The 18,523-nt window shown below is 45.4% G+C and overlaps 1 protein-coding gene and 1 long non-coding RNA gene across 4 annotated transcripts; one reads left to right on the forward strand and one right to left on the reverse strand.

Annotated features, from left to right (window-relative positions):
- Nucleotides 1–2,339: 2,339 nt before the first annotated feature.
- LOC130515915 (uncharacterized) lies at nt 2,340–7,036 on the reverse strand. Of its 2 annotated transcripts, XR_008947304.1 has the most exons (3): nt 6,749–7,036; nt 3,867–5,811; nt 2,340–3,773 (listed from the first exon to the last, which is right to left on the reverse strand). It is a non-coding gene; the product is annotated as an uncharacterized LOC130515915 (long non-coding RNA). The 2 variants fall into 2 exon arrangements; XR_008947303.1 differs by having other exon boundaries at nt 2,340–5,811.
- Nucleotides 7,037–10,404: 3,368 nt separating this feature from the next.
- smek1 (SMEK homolog 1, suppressor of mek1 (Dictyostelium)) lies at nt 10,405–17,362 on the forward strand. Of its 2 annotated transcripts, none has more exons than XM_057016506.1 (15): nt 10,405–11,438; nt 11,569–11,624; nt 11,994–12,092; nt 12,176–12,793; nt 13,177–13,254; nt 13,347–13,463; nt 13,540–13,656; nt 13,743–13,874; nt 14,085–14,187; nt 14,275–14,433; nt 14,529–14,698; nt 14,967–15,106; nt 15,330–15,520; nt 15,596–15,804; nt 15,918–17,362. In XM_057016506.1, exons 1-15 carry the CDS (start codon nt 11,297–11,299, stop codon nt 16,032–16,034), a joined length of 2,448 nt encoding a protein of 815 aa, XP_056872486.1. In that variant the 5' UTR covers nt 10,405–11,296; the 3' UTR covers nt 16,035–17,362. The 2 variants fall into 2 exon arrangements, with proteins under 2 accessions (XP_056872486.1, XP_056872485.1); XM_057016505.1 differs by having other exon boundaries at nt 10,406–11,438; nt 14,964–15,106.
- Nucleotides 17,363–18,523: the final 1,161 nt, after the last annotated feature.

An 18,523-nucleotide genomic window follows, 5' to 3' on the forward strand; every position in this document is an offset into this window, starting at 1 on the left:
GAACCATTAAACACGAACCCAACCACCATTCACACACATGGATGTAGCGACCAGACACCATCCAGAGTGGCCACGGCTTCGCCACAGCTTTGACCCTCCCAGCTGTGGCCTCAGCAGAGAAAACCAGCTGTCCTAAAGAGCCAAGGGCGCCCCGAATGAGCCTCGCCGGGTCATCTTACAGAACCGTTGAGAATAAACATCCTAGCACCCATAAAGTCCCTTTTAATGATTATGTTTAACCCTGTTTTCATCCCGTTGACCATTGTTGTTAGGGTTAGCTCCTCGTCGTAGGGTTAGCTCCTCGCTTCGCTGTCAGCGGCGGACCGCTCCGATTCAGTGATAACACCCCCCCCCCACTCAGGTTGCATGTCAGCGTCTCGTCTCCTAGCGCAGAAATTACAGTTGTACAATAACCGTTTTCCCTGAACGTGTGCAGGCACGCAGGGCCGTCTCCAGCCGAGCGGGAGTCCCACAGCCCACATAGTTTAGAGTTCAAGTCAAAGAAAAACTTTGATATCAGTTTTAAATCGGCTGCGGGCTCCTTTTGGGGCATCACCAGATTTAATTCAGATTTTAACGAGCCATTTTCCGCCCCTGAAGCCTAGCGGAGGTCAGACCCCTCCTGGAGGGGCCCTGAGGAAAATCCTTCCATTTCCCCCATCCAGGCTGTATGAAATCAGGAAGTGTTCTGTTGAAAACAGGCGTTTATCTCGGATCACTCGGGCTGCGGGAGACACAAAATGATTTCCTGACCGCAAGATAAATATTTCCTGCATTTAACGATGTTTATGCACGTCTCCTAATGCGCCCGCGTCCGTTCTTAGGCCCCTTTTGGTCAGGATTGTGTGGTTCTTTAAGGCAAAGCATTGTTCCCTATTACTATTGCATCCTGGAACTCTTCCCCTATTCCTAGACCAAGAGACGTGTGTGTGTGAGTGTGTGACCGGCCCGGTCCCTACATGAGTGTGAGACCGGGCCGAGATGGTGGGACAGGGTGGGCTTATCTGCGCCAGACTCCGGAGCAGACGTGGCTGGTGTTTGCTGCAGATAAATGGAGTCTGGCGAAGCGTCGCAGGCCAATGTGGGGGTTAAAAATAGGCTGCAAATGAGCGGAGGACGCAGGAAGCCACAAGAAGGAAAGATCCTCAAAGATTTACACAGATGGGGCGTCGGAAGGAACTGTTTGGACAGATTTTTGCTGACTCAGCTCATGGCCCCCTTCCTTTAAACTTTAGCATTAACACTTAAAACAGACATTTCTGACACTGCTTCGTTGCCGCCGGGCATCACTTTTACAGCTTCCCAGACAGATGGGTGCGTGCACAAGCACGTGCTCACCTTCGGGCATTGGGAGGCCTCTCTGTGGGAAGAGCGCCGTCCCGGACTGGGGAGAGACAGAGAGGGGAGACTTTAAGACTGAGGGCGCTGTTGCAGCCCGGCGGGATTAATGGCCGCTAGCATGAAGTCAAATCCAAAAAAAGGCAGGAAATGCCAGAGTGGGTGTGTAATCAAGTGTGGCACCAGCTTATGCTGATGTAGTGGGGACACAGGCACCGCTTTGATGCAAGCGGACACCAAAGAAGGAGGACTTTTTGCATTGGATACATAATCTATTCAGGAAGTGGAATATCTTGCCGATGACCATCATGCCCCCATGTTTTGGTTTCACCCTGTTGCCCCCCTGAGCGATGCAAGAAAGGGCCGCGCGTCCGTCGCTGCCTTTACAAAAGTCTGTCGAAGAAGACGAAGCGGTGCTGTTTCTCCACGTCCTGCGCATCAGCGCGAGTGATTGCATAACACGGAATTTCTGAATGCGCCGGTTTCACCTTCTGGGAAGAGAAATACAAAATATCAAGATTGTAGCGAACGGGAACAGAGATAAGTGGAAGTTCCCGCAGGGTTGTTGGTTTTATGCGGGGAAAGAGCCACACGCCACCTCAGCCATCAGCGATTGACTGTTTAAACATATTTTCATGACATCACCACACCATGATGGCACACGATGGCTTCCTGATCTCACCGAGAACTCGCGGAACACGAGCTCTGCGGGGGGAACTGGATTAATCATACACTGAGCTTTATTCCTGGTGCACGAGGGGTAGATATTGAGTGTGTCTGTGCTCCGTCTCGGAGCAAACTACAGCTCAGTTTCACAGAAATCTGAAAACGCTTTGGGTAGCGTGTTGTCCTTCTCCGTCCTAAGTATGGGGAGAACCTCGACCCCAGGTGGAGGGATCCGCTTCCCTCATCTGCCAGACCAAGACTTTGAGAGCCTGATGAAGGGAGGTCCACATGGATGAGCCCCAACAGATACACATCAATCAATTTTCACACTGCTGTGGGTCTTATATGTTCACTTTATTGCTGAACAACAGTATTGTGATACAGGAGCGGGGAATTAGCTTGTCTGAGCTGGGTTTAGCATCGCATAAAAATGCAACTGAATGTTACAGAACTTCAAACTCAAGTACAGTTTGTGTTTCTGTAATGGCAGCCCAACGTTAGCTGGGTGGTTCCCTCACACATCGAGGTGACATTTTTCAAGCTAATGAGCTTCATATTTAGAAGGCAGGCATGACAGTGAAGTAAAGAGTCGGACTCTCGGTGTGAAATCACCACCATGTTGCAGAGATCTGGATGGATTTCAGGAGTTTTAATAGCTTTGTGTCCTTGTTCCAAAATGCATGTTACCTGCAAAGTCTTTGTGAAGCGCTCTACGTCACAAAACAGACAGCACATACAAGACTCTCAAGCTTTTTCCAGAATCTTCTGTTAAAAACCAAGAAAGCTCAGACGTCACCAGACCCCTCTGCTCTCTCTCCTCTGTACTCTTGCAGGCGGATGGAACTAGGCTGTCTCTTTGCTAAAGTTAGCCATGCAATTAGTTCAAAAACTAATTAGCTATGAGAGGAGCAGAGGAACGGCAGATTTCCCCAGTGTGTAAAACTTGTTTCCCAGCCCTGGATATGAGTAAATGAGGTCCTGGCGGCCGCAGCAAGTATGTCCAAAAAAGAAAGAAATAGTAGTTTGATGTTTGTCGCTTTTTTCTCCTCTAAATTTAACAAAATAAGTAGTAACAGAAAAAGTAGATTCAATGTGATATGTGTTCAGTATGTGTACTAAAGAAACAAACTTGTCCACCATTTTGCTCCTTCCATTATAAATGTAGTAATCATTGGTGCCTTTGGTAGCACAGTTCATGCTATCTACTTTACCCATGATGCATTGTGCATGTCGAAATCTCTATAACAGACACAGATTCTGTAACACTTGCTAAAGTTATGAGCCTCATTGTCTCAGTGAAAGGAGTCTCAAGCTAAGACGTTTCACATTTGAAGTAGAGTCCAACACTAAAGACTGCATTGTAAGCGTGCTTCAAGTGACCCGCTTTTTCTCCTGCTGTTGCTCCACTTGCTTAATTTCATTCAGGTCCTGTCTGTTTCCACTTTTGTCTGGAAAAAAAACAAAACGCTGCATTCCCACATGCTTGTGTTTGTATGTGATGCTAGCCAAACGTAGCAATTCACTGGAAATTAAAAAAATAAAAAGTCAGTCTGAGCTTACCCATGAGGCTTGTTGGAAAGAAACTGAAAGCCCAAGAATGTGTAAAAGGACACGAAAACAATTCAAGCTCTGTGGAGGGAGCGCGGCGCTGGCGGCCGGCTAACATCAGGTGCAGCGAAGACTCCCCGCTACGGCTGGGTGAGCGGCGGATCGATGTCATGTGGATCACTTATCCCGAAGCGAGCCAAGTGCTTCACTTGACTGATGCTCTGAACACATTAGGGATTCATAAAGGAGGCGGGTCAGGTGGAGGTCAGCCTGATGCGTTCAATTACGTCCCCAAAAATGGCTGACCTAGTTACCTCTGAGGCGCATGGATGTGCAGCAGCCGCTAGCAGCAACGAAACCGCATGGCGAAACAGTTTCTTTCAACAGGTGCCAGTGAGAACATAAAATTCTTTAATCTAAAGCAGAAATACAAAGAGGAGTGTTTAAACTCTTCGCTGGGGTCGAACGAGTACGAGTTTCCACTGTTCCACTGTCAGCGGGGAGGAAATTCTCTGGCACCGAATGAAAGCGGTGGAAGCGTCTCTGGAACATTAGCGATTCATGCACTTGTACTCCCCTGAAGGGATGAGATCAGGAATCACACCCATTTACCAGAAAAAGGCTGCTTCTCCAGAAGTCCGATCGAGACGTTAAGTCTGTTTTTTCTGGTGTGCTGCTGAACAAAAGCATTCGGCCTCCTTTTTTCAAGGGATTTAACTGTCAGTATCTCACCGGAGGAACTGACAGTTAAAGAATAAGCTGCTCAGTTAAGTAGTTACCCCTCAGCCATTTAACCTTTGAACGTCCGATTTTGAACGGCAGCGACTCAGACGTCAAAGATCAAAGCAGATCAACGCAAGATTTCTCCGGGGAATCATTATTAGATCTATGTCACCAAGGTTCCTTTAATTTCCTACCAAATTTGTTCAGACAAAAAATCCCATGCAGAGATTTTCAAAGGTCAAAGTGACGTTGTGGGAGAAAAAGTGGTTATTTTTGGGTCCTTCAACGAAACGGACCTTGACAGAACTCAAGTCGTGGACATTGACTTTACGGTTTCGTGTCCGCCAAGTCGCTCATACATAGTAGCATTGATCACAGCACATAACACCAATAGAAATAAGTTAAAAACTGTTAAATCGCTCTTGGTCAACCAGGCAGGAGCTCCTGGACCATTAACCAAATTCTCTTTGGGATGGACAGGATGCGTTTCCTTTGCTTCTCGTCCATATCTGAGCCACGGAACCGCCCACGCAGGTGACCCACCCGTCAACAGTGGGTTTCACTTTGGAGATGCCATCATGGACCGAGTAGTAGGAGGAACAATGTCCCTAAAGATCCAGATGGAGAAGCATGAAACATCAGGAGAGTCCCTAAAAACCCTGTTCTGGGGTTAAAATCACCCCCAGGGTCCCTGGGGGTCCTGGAGGGGAACTACTACACGTTCTTGTTTTGATCAGATCTGATGGGTGATGAGGGAGGACAAGATTAGTCCCATCAACCTCAGCTGACCTCAGATCAGAGTAAATAGGCTTTTCCTGTATCTTCCTTTCTTTTTCTCAGCACTGGTGAGGCAACAATACAAGCTCGACTAATACATCGAACCCTTGATTGGAGGAGGGTCCAGGCCTGGTCAGAGAATGAGGGGCTCACTGGGATGTCGTGAGTGTGTTTCTGTTGAACCCCCATGATTGAATCTATTTTCTGAGGCACCTATGACACTCATCTGGACCACAACAATGCCTCCTTTCTCTTCTCGGCCTTACGCTCGGCTGCCCTCCCTGAATACGACCCTGGGTAAAATAATCCATACCCTTGAATACCCCATCCCCCGCAAAACACACACACATGTTGGCCGATAATTGGTCACATGTGAACATTTCCAGGCAAGAACTGATGCAGAAAAGGGCACAAAAATAGATGTTTTAAACATCGTCAACGTGAGCGCGAATGAGACAACTGAGACGGACAACACCGCCCCCGTGTGGCCATATTAAATATCGCTCAATTTTGAAAAACAAGCTTTTTAAACACGTAAAAGTGGACAAAAACTTAGCTTAACTTTTAAAACTTTTTCGTAGTTTTTTTTTTTAACTTGATAAAATCAGAACATTCAGAATATTCACCTGGCAACAACTTTCTCTTTGGTCCTGAACCCACAGTTCCTGTGAGGTGGGCAGAGCTGCGGTGGTCTGGGTAGGATCTCCACTTCACACACATTTATCTTCAGTCTGCATGCTGTAAGATCATGGAAGCTCTCTGTAAAGAACAGCAGAGAAAGGTAACTGAAAATGTCCTATTTTTAAAATGAGCATCTGTATTTACAGCCCCTGTAATAGGTTATTGATCATTGTATGTAATAAATGGCAATTTTAGGGATATTTTTTCATATAATTTGCTTGATTAATTCCATTGCTCACATCTTTTATCATATGCAGCATTCTCTTTGTTTGGCATTTCTAACATATTGTTCAGTGCATTGCATTTTGGAAAGTGAAGCCTTTTAAAAAGTCAAAATAAAATAAAAATAGAATTTTGAGATTTGCGTCTCCTAGTTGTATTTTATCAACCCAATATCAAATTGTGGAGAAGAAGCTTTATTCATACAGTCTGTCAGCTGAACCGGCGTGGTCAACCCCTGACGTTGGCCTCCTAGCACCGGGTTTTCTTATTCTGATAAGAGTGTAAAGGTGGTGAGGTCATCGCTTCAGCTCCTTATCTTTACACCCATTTAAAGGGAAGATTCCAGCTCTTTGGTTCTGAATATTAACACGTGCACTGGAGTTTCTCATTACGATATTTTCCCATGTCATTTTTTTGCACATGTTTTGCATTACAATGTGTAAAGTGAAACATATTTATCACATAAAAAGTGCAGAATAAAACATTTATTATGCCCCAGTTAACATTGTAATTTAGCTTATGGCGCTACTGTGAATCATGAAATCTTGATGCTGGAATTACTTGAAATCTTAAAACCAAATGTTTTTTAGGTTGATGAGCCCCTTATTCATTTAAGATAAATACAACGCCGCCTTGTTTGTGCTAAAACTAACCAGAACCTTCCGTATTTGCAACAAAAATGCAGCGAGAAGTGAGAAATCTCATCTAGACATGAACCTCTCATGAGGTAACCGGGCGAGTTGATGGAGACGACCTTTAACCCGTCGGCTCAGACAGAAACGCAGTGACTCACCTGAGAGCAAGGAAGCAGCATAATCTAACACCCCACCTGTCGCCTGGCAACGCCAGCGAGGCTCTGGACCGTGATGTGTTACTCAGGATAGACGCACAAAATGGATTACAGGACAGCACGTCAGTGAGAGGGCATCTCCAGCCTGACACACACACACACACACACACACACACACACACACACACACACACACACACATACTCTCTGTGAACCAGATTAGCACCCAAGAAGCTTAGGCTCATTATCAGCTGAGACACAGAAAGGGCACCTCGGCATCTTTGACATCTCTCCTCATCTCTCTAAAACGAGTGCAGCCTGCTGAATGACTCCATGTTCTTCCAGGACTCCCTCTGAGTGACTGGAAGCTCTTGATCGCAGCTGCAGTGCGATGGAGTCGAAGCCGGACTGTGAGCCCGAGGCCCAGGATCCCGACAACTCCCAGGTGGGGACTGTGGACGCGTCTTGTTTGGATGTGACGGTGGAGCGGCTGGAGCAGCTGACGAAGAGCATGGAGGTGCTGCTGTCCGACGTGGAGCAGATGAGGAGCCACTGCAGCCACCGGGCCACCGAGCTGATGCGGGCAGCGTCCGACCTGAGGCAGCAGCAGGAGGAGCTGAAGGAGAGTTACTCGGATCTCTCCAGGCAGATGCAGGACGTCATGGATTCGGTGGACGAACTCTTCAGCACCAAGAGCGCCTTCGAAGCCAAAGAGAAGCAAGCGCAAGAGCGCCAGACGCCAACTCTGAGGGGGGAAGGCGTCTGACGGACCGACGTGGGTAGGGTGGAGGTGTCGGCTGTGTGGGTCAAGAGGTGAATGTGGTGGTTGTTAAGATTGTTTTTTTAACGCCACACACCACGATGAGAGACTTGCGAGGGAAAACGTGTCGCTTTCATTTTAGATCATCATGTTCTCTCTGTGTGTGCACGTGTGTCTGTGACCACCAATAACTTAGCACTGAATTGAAAGTGTTTTTCCTTCCCCATCACTTAAAACAGACGTATCACAGTTATTTCACGTTGACAGTTAAATGCACATGTGAGTGGAAACCTTGTTGGCCTCCACAGTATTTCGCTTTTGTCGGGTTCCTGTTGGTATTTCTTCCCATTCAGGCAACGTACCACCGTGGTTTCTCATTCAAATACAGCTAAATGCAGCTTCAGGGCAATTTCGCAGCCACAAACTATTTTCTGTCCATGTGTGAAACGGACGCGGAGATGGTCGTTTAAAACTCTAAACTTGGACTCTTACATAAAGGCCTATTATTGCTTTGACATTTGGAAATAATGTGTGCAACCATTAAATCATGTTAATTAAAAATATCATGTCATTGGATTAGAGTTTGTTCTGTCAGAGTGCAGTTTCAAGGACAAGGAGCTTTGATCACAAAGCAATCTTTTGTACTATGTAACATTGTATTACTACTGTACTATGCTGTAACCTCAACTTTAACCTTCCTCCCACCCTCAGAGATGTAGCTAAAACATCAAGACTCCATTAGCTTGTTAATGCATTCTGAACGATAGCCCATCCCAGATCCAGATTAATTCAGCCCCCTCTCTCCAACCATCCTGATTCTCTAACCAGAATCCGGAGTTCGTAATCTGCCGCCTCAATCCTCCACAATCCTTCCATCAAGGCGTACCCTCTAAGCCTAAATTCTTCATGTATTTTATACAAATATATAGAAAATGTAAAAAATAAGCCGTAAATATATTGCATCCACTTAGTAATTTACAATTTCATAGATTATATTTGGTTTAAAAATATTTGCTGTGTTATATGTTCTAGCATGAAAAACAAAGACATTTCGACAAACAAGGTTTGACAAATTCATCGATAAATTTTTATTCGGTGTCGATTACGGTCGGACTTTTACATTGAAAGCTGTTGTGAAATTTATTTTGAAGTCACATCTACTTCCGGAATAAAACTGTTTCCGTTTCCGCTAAAAAATCTTAAACCGCTCCATCACTTGCGAGTAGAGAATTGTTAAATAAGAGTTTTTGCCCTCAGAAATACAGAAAGTGTATATGATCAGAGGATGGTAAGCACGCTTTTTTTTTAACATTAGAAGGTCAAATTACTCTATACGCTCTTGAGTCTACTAAAGCGAAAGTTGGCGAAAACATTTTAATATAGTGTGTATTCCATTTTACGTTCTCCTAAATAGGCCGTGTTTAAAATCAATAAGCAATTAACTTCTCTTGAGGTTTTAATGTGAACCATTTAGGGAGAAAAATTTAGCATATAAAATGTATTGTTATATAACAAAGTGAATCTTTAAATAGTCGTTAAGTGTTGACTGACCGTCATTTTCCTAGTTTGTTGTCATTTACGATGAATTTATGAAGTCCCATTGCTAAAACAAAGGGTCAAAGTAACAGTCTAATCTGCAAATACATGTTGTGGAGTTTGTAATTTATATGCAGTAACTAATATTATTGTTTACAGTCTCACACAATTTTGCTCGTCCAGCCCACGAAGAGACCGGAGGGCCGCACATATGCGGACTATGAGTCAGTAAATGAATGTATGGAAGGTGAGCCTTGGGCCAATTTACACAGAAATCAAAAGGCAGGATTGCCCTAATAATGTTTAAATGTAGCCCCGGAGAGTAAACATATTTTGTTATCGATGAGATAACATTAGCCTCATTTGGTTTCAAGGATATACCAAAATAAAGCAGACACGTGACAGTGATACAACATAATATAGGACCTCATTTTAAGACCAATCTTCTTCAAATAACCTTAAAAAGCCTGCTTTTGATAAAGAACAACCACAGATGATTACACGCCTGTCCAAATTTAGATTTTGTTCCAATATCTTCTAGGGGTTTGCAAAATGTACGAAGAGCATCTGAAGAGGATGAATCCAAACAGCCCCTCGATCACCTACGACATTAGTCAGTTGTTTGATTTTATTGATGACTTGGCAGATCTGAGCTGTCTCGTGTAAGTACAACTCACCCTGCAACTAATACTGCATTCTGTCTGTTGAGCATCTTTTTAAAGGAGAGTATCATGGATTATTTTATACAGGTACAGAGCTGACACTCAGACATACCAACCATATAACAAAGATTGGATTAAGGAGAAGATATATGTCCTGTTGCGCCGTCAAGCACAGCAAGCCACATAGAAGCACATCGCCGGTCATTAAGAGTTAATCACAGTGGTGAGAACATTGATCCCTGTCTTTCAGATTGTCGGTTTGAGTTGTGCAGTTTCAGGCTTAATATTATGTGCCTGTTCTTTGATTTAGGAATACTGTAGTGTAATCATTTCTATATAGTTGTGAATTCAATACCCCATTGCCTGCTGACCCTTACATTTAACTGATAACTGTTTTTTTTTTTAACTGTTTGTTTCATGTCATGCACATCTTCAGTTATACACCCCCACATGGATTTATATAAAATAAAGAAGTCCTTCTGGATTGTGTCCATTGTGAACTTGTGTACAATTACCCACGTGAATGATTTTTATCTTTTCGCTGATAAATTCTCATAATTACTTACGGACATGTTTTAAAAAATAATCTGAAAATAAAATAAAATCTGAAATAATGTAAGATGCGTCACTGAAGTGCACACGAGTAGCCGTGTTCGTGTGTCTTTAAACGCGGCGGGCTGCCCTGTTGTTGCTGTGCTGGAAACCCCGTAGTGACTGAAGGGACCCAAGATGGCGGAACACTCAAGGGGGGAACCGTTAGCATTTAATTGAGCGACATGCTCCGGATGAATGGCGGATAAGGTTATAATGTAAAGCGTGGATGTGAAATAATTACGCGACTGCATCTAGGCCGTTTGCAATATTTCTGGGACGTATGAGCAACAGTGCGGAGAGAATGGTTTCTCCGCGGCCCCAAGCCAGAACATGGCGGAACACTTGGGAAGAAATAGCAGCTAACGCTAGCTAGCTGGCGTATTTTTTACAGTTGCTTCTGGGAACAGAGGCGTGTGTGGGCCATAGATCTGAGTAATATTTTCTGTTCCCACCGTTTGTGAATTTTCTTGAAGGTACTGTTAATTCTTGAATATGTGGCATACATGTAGTTAGCGCGTTAGCTAGTCAACTCATTCGCTTGCTAGCCAACGTCTCTGGGAAACGTTGGCCGCCGCCGTACATACTGTACTAGGCAATATTTTGAATTGTAACTTTGGTTTTTAATAGGAATATACTTTTATAGATCGGTTCCTGGATTTGGTGGGTTGTGTGAGGTTGACTTGTAAATTAACTTTAATTTACATCTGCACTAAGATCACTCTAATTGAGTGTAAGCTGATTGGCGCGCGTTGCTCGTAACCATAACAAGTCAATATTGGGTTGACTTGTTTAGGCGACCATATATTTTTCACTGCAACATTTATCAAGGAAGTGACCTGGATATTAAGGAGTGTTGAATTTGAGCTCCTGCGAAGAACTGCTTCCCTGGTTGACCTCTGGGGTTTGTTACGGGAGTGTACGGTCGAGCCCGGAAGAGGTAAACCCGACTTTTAGAGCCAGGATCCACGGAGGGAAGCTGCCTTACAGCTTGTGGCCAAGATGACGGACACTCGTCGGCGAGTTAAAGTCTATACCCTCAATGAGGACAGACAGTGGGACGACCGTGGGACCGGGCACGTCTCCTCGGGCTATGTGGACCGGTTGAAAGGCACATCTCTATTGGTGCGAGCAGAAAGTGACGGTAAGTCCTTTTTATGCTCGACTCTTTTAGAAATATTGGCCAGTGGAAACCGACGCCAACCGCTAACCATGCCCGCATAGTGAAGCATTAACCCAGCTTCCTCACTTGATCTTTGTTTTTGTTCTTGCAGGGTCCTTGCTGCTGGAGTCAAAGATAAATCCAAACACAGCCTACCAGAAACAGCAGGTACGCCAGCGCTCATTCCCTCTGGAGGTTACCTGACAGCTGGCATTTACGTATCTGTGAACAAAATGACTCAGAGTTCGGAGCAGATGCTAGCAAAATGTTCAGGAAATGGGCAAAGGGACGGACGACGAAAATTTGGTGACGGTTCAGATTCCGGCGGGACATTGACGTTCCGTAATCCGAAGATCAAACCCAACGGGCTTTGATCTAAAGTGCCGTTGCTCTTAAAGCAACTTAGAATGTTATATATGTGCTGTAAACTGTCACGTGGTGAAATGCCCTGCATGGTGGTCTGTGCTCTGAGTTTTTCTAGTTTTGAATGTGGTGTCCTCATTTATTCTTTTTACTGAATAGTTTTTTTTGTTTTAGGATACATTGATAGTGTGGTCAGAGGCTGAAAATTACGATTTGGCGCTCAGCTTCCAGGAGAAGGCTGGATGTGATGAAATCTGGGAGAAAATATGCCAGGTAGCTACTGTGCCGTTTTTGGGCTGCTAATAGTTTCACCGTGTCCACCCAGTTGACATTTGCATTATTTTGTCATCATTTAGGTGCAGGGGAAAGATCCATCAGTGGACATTACCCAGGACGTAGTAGATGAGTCGGAGGATGAGCGTCTTGATGAAATGTCTTCACCGGGTTTGGAATTACCGCCATGCGAACTGAACCGTTTGGAAGATCTGGCCGAGCTTGTGGCCTCGTCTCTACCGTCACCTCTGCGGCGCGAGAAACTGGCACTGGCCGTGGAGAACGAGGGCTATATTCGCAAGCTCTTGGACCTGTTCCACGTCTGCGAGGATTTGGAGAACAGAGAGGGACTACACCACATCTATGAAATCATTAAAGGCATCTTTCTGCTTAATCGCACGGCACTGTTTGAGGTCATGTTTTCTGACGAGTGCATCATGGACGTCATTGGCTGCCTGGAGTTCGATCCAGCGCTGCCCCAGCCCCGGCGGCACAGGGAGTTCCTGACGAAGACGGCCCATTTTAAAGAGGTGATTCCCATCTCTGATCCCGAACTGCGTCAGAAAATCCACCAGACATATCGAGTGCAGTACATTCAGGACATGGTGCTTCCTACGCCCTCTGTTTTTGAGGAAAACATGTTGTCCACGCTGCACTCCTTCATCTTCTTCAACAAGGTGGAGATTGTGGGCATGCTACAGGTGAGAGATTAACGCGTTTTAACAACATCCACAGATTGTCCGTCTTTTTAGCCGCCATGTGACAGGTACAGGTTACACGAGGACGAGATTGTCCTTCGTCCAGTGGAGATTGTCTGCTTGTCTTTTACGATCATGTGATCATTGTTTCTGTGCTGCGACACCTCAGCGCTGTTTATGAGTGGCTGTGTCCATAGAGACGGAACAGTGGCGTGTAAATCAGTTACAGCGTCATGATGAACCTGCAACTGGCGCACGCGGCTACGCATCGGCGTTGATTAAAACAGATCGGACCTTTCTTTGGGTCATCGTGCAGTTGAGGTGTGTTAAAGACCTGCATGTCCTGTTCACCTCCACATCTCTTTCTCTCCCCGTGTCAACGTCAGGATGATGAGAAGTTCCTGAGTGTCCTCTTTACACAGCTAACAGACGAGACTACAGATGACGACAAACGGCATGAATTGGTAACAAAGACTTGTGTGCGATTTCCTGATTTCCTCGCTAACTCCCTCTCAGGACCCACCGCTCATCGAGCTGTGCTGATTTCTCTTTACAGGTAAATTTCCTAAAGGAATTCTGTGCATTCTCGCAAACGTTACAACCTCAAAACAGAGATGCCTTCTTCAAGACATTGTCAGGCATGGGCATTCTCCAAGCCCTAGAGGTCATACTGGTGAGTTTAAACGTTCCGCGAGCTTTAATAAGATGCCGAAAGGCTGCTGAAGAGTAAATGTTTGGCCATGGAACAGGGAATGGACGATGTCCAGGTTCGTGCAGCAGCAACGGACATTTTTTCATACTTGGTGGAATACAACCCCTCTATGGTACGAGAGTTTGTCATGCAGGAGCCTCAGCAAAACGATGACGTAAGTGCAGCGTGGGCCAGAAGCAGATGGTTCAGGTGAATGCAGACGTCAGACATCTCACCTGTTGTCATTTATTGGCCCTCCAGGACATCCTTCTGATCAACCTCATCATAGAACACATGATTTGTGATACAGACCCAGAACTGGGCGGTGCGGTGCAGCTAATGGGTCTGTTACGGACTTTGGTGGACCCGGAAAATATGCTGGCAACAGCAAATGTGAGTTTTGTCATTTGACTGATGATTATTAGAAATAAATACTTGAAAGCAAGTTTTCATTTTAGTGTGTCACTTTTGAGTGAACTTTATTGTAAATTGATTTTGAATTGGTGATTAGACGACTTGTTAACATAGCACGATATCATAAAACAACAGCACAAATCCCTGTTTTTATAACTGAAGTGGCTTATTTATTTCTCTTGTTTTCAGAAAACAGAGAAAACGGAGTTCTTGAGTTTCTTCTACAAGCACTGCATGCATGTTCTGTCAGCTCCACTACTGGCCAACACCACAGAGGAAAAGCCTAGCAAAGGTATGGAACACTTACGGCTGTAAACGTTGGCTTGGTTTTCAAATGCTGCATTGGGAAGAATGCAAATGTCTATTATTGCTCCATCAGATGATTTCCAAACATCCCAGCTGCTGGCCTTAATATTGGAGCTGTTGACGTTCTGTGTTGAGCACCACACCTACCACATCAAGAACTACATTATCAACAAGGACATCCTCAGGAGGGTGCTGGTCCTCACTGCCTCCCAGCATGCCTTCCTGGCACTCTGTGAGTCCCACAGTTATCCCGAGATCATTCCCACCGTCCCTCTTTGAACGATTCATAGGTTTTAGGCTCCTTTTCATCTGCTGTCCTCCTCTCAGGTGCTCTGCGGTTCATGAGGAGAATAATTGGTCTGAAGGATGAATTCTACAATCGCTACATCATGAGAAATTTTCTCTTTGAACCTGTGATTAAGGCTTTCCTCAACAACGGCTCTCGATACAATCTCATGAACTCAGCCATCATTGAGATGTTTGAATATGTACGAGTGGTGAGTGTTGCACTTTCGGGGTCTATGTTTTCCCTGGTGGTAGGGCAAATCACCCCCAATACACCTATATTATTCCAATAATAATCCCAATACATCTATTATATTACTGCCTCCAAATGTAAACAGTTAGCTTCAAACACATATAAAAACTAATAAAGCTAACTGTTATACAAGTTTGTAGCGTCTCCATAGAGTAACGCATCTCCTTTGTCTTGTCTTAACTTCCTCCACATTCCTTTTCCTGCACACCCTCCGTTGCTACCAGGAGGACGTGAAATCTCTCACCGCTCACATAGTAGAGAACTACTGGAAAGCCCTGGAAGATGTGGACTATGTCCAAACGTTCAAAGGTCTGAAGCTACGTTACGAACAGCAGCGAGAGAGGCAAGACAACCCCAAGCTGGACAGGTAAAAGCCACTTTTGACGTTTGTTTCATTTTAGATGGATGCTGGTCAATGGAAAGACTGTTTCTTAAATATTGTATCTTTTGTGGTACTGAACATTAGATTAGCATTATGTGGGCTCATGTGACATCGGGGGCTAATGTCCTTACCCGGTCCTCCAGCCTAATGCCTATTTAGTTGTTAACTAGAGGCATAAGGTTAACGTATTTGATGCCGTCCCCTCCAGCATGCGTTCCATCCTAAGAAACCATCGCTTCCGTCGTGATGCGCGGACTCTGGAGGACGAAGAAGAGATGTGGTTCAACACAGACGAGGACGACCTGGAGGACGGCGACGCGGTGGTTCGGCCCTCTGACAAGATGAAAACAGAAGAAGATCTCATGGAACCCATCAGCAAGTTTATGGAGAGAAAGAAATGTAAGTGTTTTCAGTGGCCGGATAGTTCAGAGTCGGCGGTGTCCTGAGAGATGAGAATATCTGATCTGTGTCCAGTGAAAGAACCAGAGGACAAAGAAATCCTGGCCAAATCCAGCTTTTCAGGCAGGCAGAACCCCAGCTTCAAACTGGCCTTCTCTGGCTCCACCAAAACCAGCCTGTCCAGCCCTCCTCCCTCTGCCCCGCTGAGCCCAGGCTCTCCAGGATCCCCGGGTTCTCCAGGCTCTGGAGCACGAGGCTCTTCCAACACAGCTGTAACGACAAAGGTAGCTCAGCCATCGTGCTTGTCTTTCGTGCTCGGAGGCGAAACCAAAATGCTTTTTGATTTGAAGAGAAATCCCAAGTGTGCGATGAATTCAAGCGTGTGTCTGGTCTTCAGGGAGGCCTGGTGGGCCTGGTGGACTATCCCGACGATGATGAGGAAGAGGACGACGAGGACGACGGGGAGAGCAAAGAGGACTCTCTGCCGCCCACAAAGAAGCCGAGACTCAGCTAGTGAAGCATGGTTGCGTTCAGCGTGCGCTCCACTCGGACGGCTTCGGTGCGTAAACTTTCCACAGGAACGATCCAACGGGTCAGCAGACTGACTGAATGAAGGAGCGGACAGCCGACGCAGCCGCCTCCCCGAACCCACTGCATACAAGTGCCAATCAGGAAATTAGGAGAGAATTCCTGTCTGAAGTTTAACGGACGTGTGAGTCGGGGGAGACGCGGTGACCCAGCGCACTGGGACAGCTGCGGTCCGGCTGGTGCTGCTGACGTACCGGAGGAATAGACCTCACACACAAACATGTTCCTGCAGAGTGAATTTCCAGAGCCCGTGGGCTCGGACCATAACCCACTATCCCCCGACCCACCCCCCCCCCACTCAGGGATGGACTTCACAGCAGCCCAGACGGTTGGCCAATTAAGACCCAGAACCACCACTTGCACCCTCTTCAGAATTCACATCCTTGTTTCTTTATTTTCCTTCCTCCTCTGCTTCTTCTCCTCCCGTGTCTGTTGCGTTGTGTCTTTTTTTTTTTTTAAGTTAGTGCATAGGACCAGATGGGGGACAGCGCGCTGTCCTCGCTGTCGCTTTGATGATGTCATCAGTGTCGTCCTCGGAGGACGTTGTTTTTCGGGAGAGGGGGAAAAAGCCAGCATTTCCCTCATGGGTTCGTTTTTGTTTTCTATTTGTCTCCGATTCTCCTGTTTTTGTAAATGACAAAAGACCTGCCTTTGAATGTTCAGGATGTTTTCAGTCACACTTGAACAGGTTTTTAAAGACCTCAGTAGGTGAGCTAGTTTTACCCTTTTTGCCCTTTGAAACTGCAGATTTTTTGGAGAATTTGTAATCCCGTCTTGATTAAAGATTGAGTGGAATTGAGATTTGATGATTCATTTCATATCTTCTCATTTTTCCTCGTCCTTCAGTGTACGCTCGATCGTTCCAAATGTTTGGGACCACTAAAATGATCTTTACTATCAGACTTCCGTGCTTAAATCCTCAAATCAGAAGTATTTTCCTGTTTTTAATCTTTAGTCGAGGGAACGACTGCACCATATTGGTTTTATTGATCCAATGTCGTTGGGTTAAACATGGCTAACACAAATATTCCTGGTCCTGTAAATGTTTTCTTTCTGTTTTTTAAGTAAATTTGTGAATTCTTCCAAAGAACAAATGAGTTTTGTTGAAACACTGTCTACAAATACATGATCATTATATTTTGTTTAGCTCTGACTCGCTTCTCATGTGTTTGGTTCGGCTCGTCTTCTCTTTTCCATGAATTAAAGCACTGTTATGTCGTTGGTAAAGTGAAATATACTGTTTTTATCACCCGATTAAGTCAGTTTATGTCCAATATACATACAGTCGTCCACTAGGTGGCAGCATCGACGCACGAAATAATTGTGGCGCCGTTTAAGCAGCGTAGTTCAAATCAAAAAACTTCCACTTTTCCTGCTGAGCCATAAAACACTTGTAACTTTTGTTTTTCTGTACATCTAAATCTGTTTATATTTCAATGGGGGGGGGGGTGAAATATACCCCCCCCCCCCCATTCAACAGTATTAACTCCAATTCTTTAGCTGGAGTGTCATGTCTCAGTTGTATCCTCACAAAAGGTTTTGTTGCTTACAAGGATCGAGCGTAGTTTAAGGAAAATGTCGGCGCCTCCCAGCGTATGTGGTCGCCTCGGTGGGGGTTTGAGTATGACTCAAAAACAAACAGAATCAAGGCCACCAAGAAGTCACTGTGTTGTCTTGCCAAGTGCATTGTGGCCTTCAAACACTGCCTATTAATTAAAAACCAACAGAAGAGGATCACTCGGCGCTCAGTGTGCAGGGAGAGCCGTCACACAACGCCTATTAAAGCTTCCATTCACATGAAAGCCATCTCCAGACAACGGCAGCTTTTCAGGAGCGGCGCTCCCTGCCAGCCTCCGTTTGCTCCTCAACAGGATTGGGGCATTTAGAGTGTGTGAGTGTGTGTGAGATCTCGCTCCCTCTCTGTGCCACTGCAGAGACCAGCCTGTTCCTGGTGCCAGCCACTTCTTCCCCAGGATGCCGCCTCCACTCCCAGTGCCAGGGCTCTCGCCCTGCTCTGCACGTCAGTATGTCTGCCAGATTGAAGAGTCTCCATCGGTGACACGGCCGTCCAGCTTCCTGTGGGGCAGCTGAAAAGCTGCTTTGACAGCTCTCTTGATTGACCTGGTTCCATCTCCTCATTGTCTAGACAGCTGGTTGTCAGTTCTTTAAGTTTCCTTCATCATCCTATCTCTCAAACAGATTTTGCAACACCGTTAACTGATCACTGTACAAATGATGATTTATTTATACCAAAAATAAATCTTGGCTTTATTTATTTATAATGGAATGCCGATTTAATTGATCCATTATAAAAGTAAATTTCGCTTTTAGTTTGGCCACACGCTGCAGTATTCCGGGAGGCCTGTAGGCGGCAGTATAGACCACTCGGAGGGTGAATGGCGTTTAAGTTGGGGC

Source organism: Takifugu flavidus, chromosome 19 (genome assembly GCF_003711565.1).
Source record: "Takifugu flavidus isolate HTHZ2018 chromosome 19, ASM371156v2, whole genome shotgun sequence".
In the NCBI taxonomy this organism is placed as follows: Eukaryota; Metazoa; Chordata; class Actinopteri; order Tetraodontiformes; family Tetraodontidae; genus Takifugu; species Takifugu flavidus.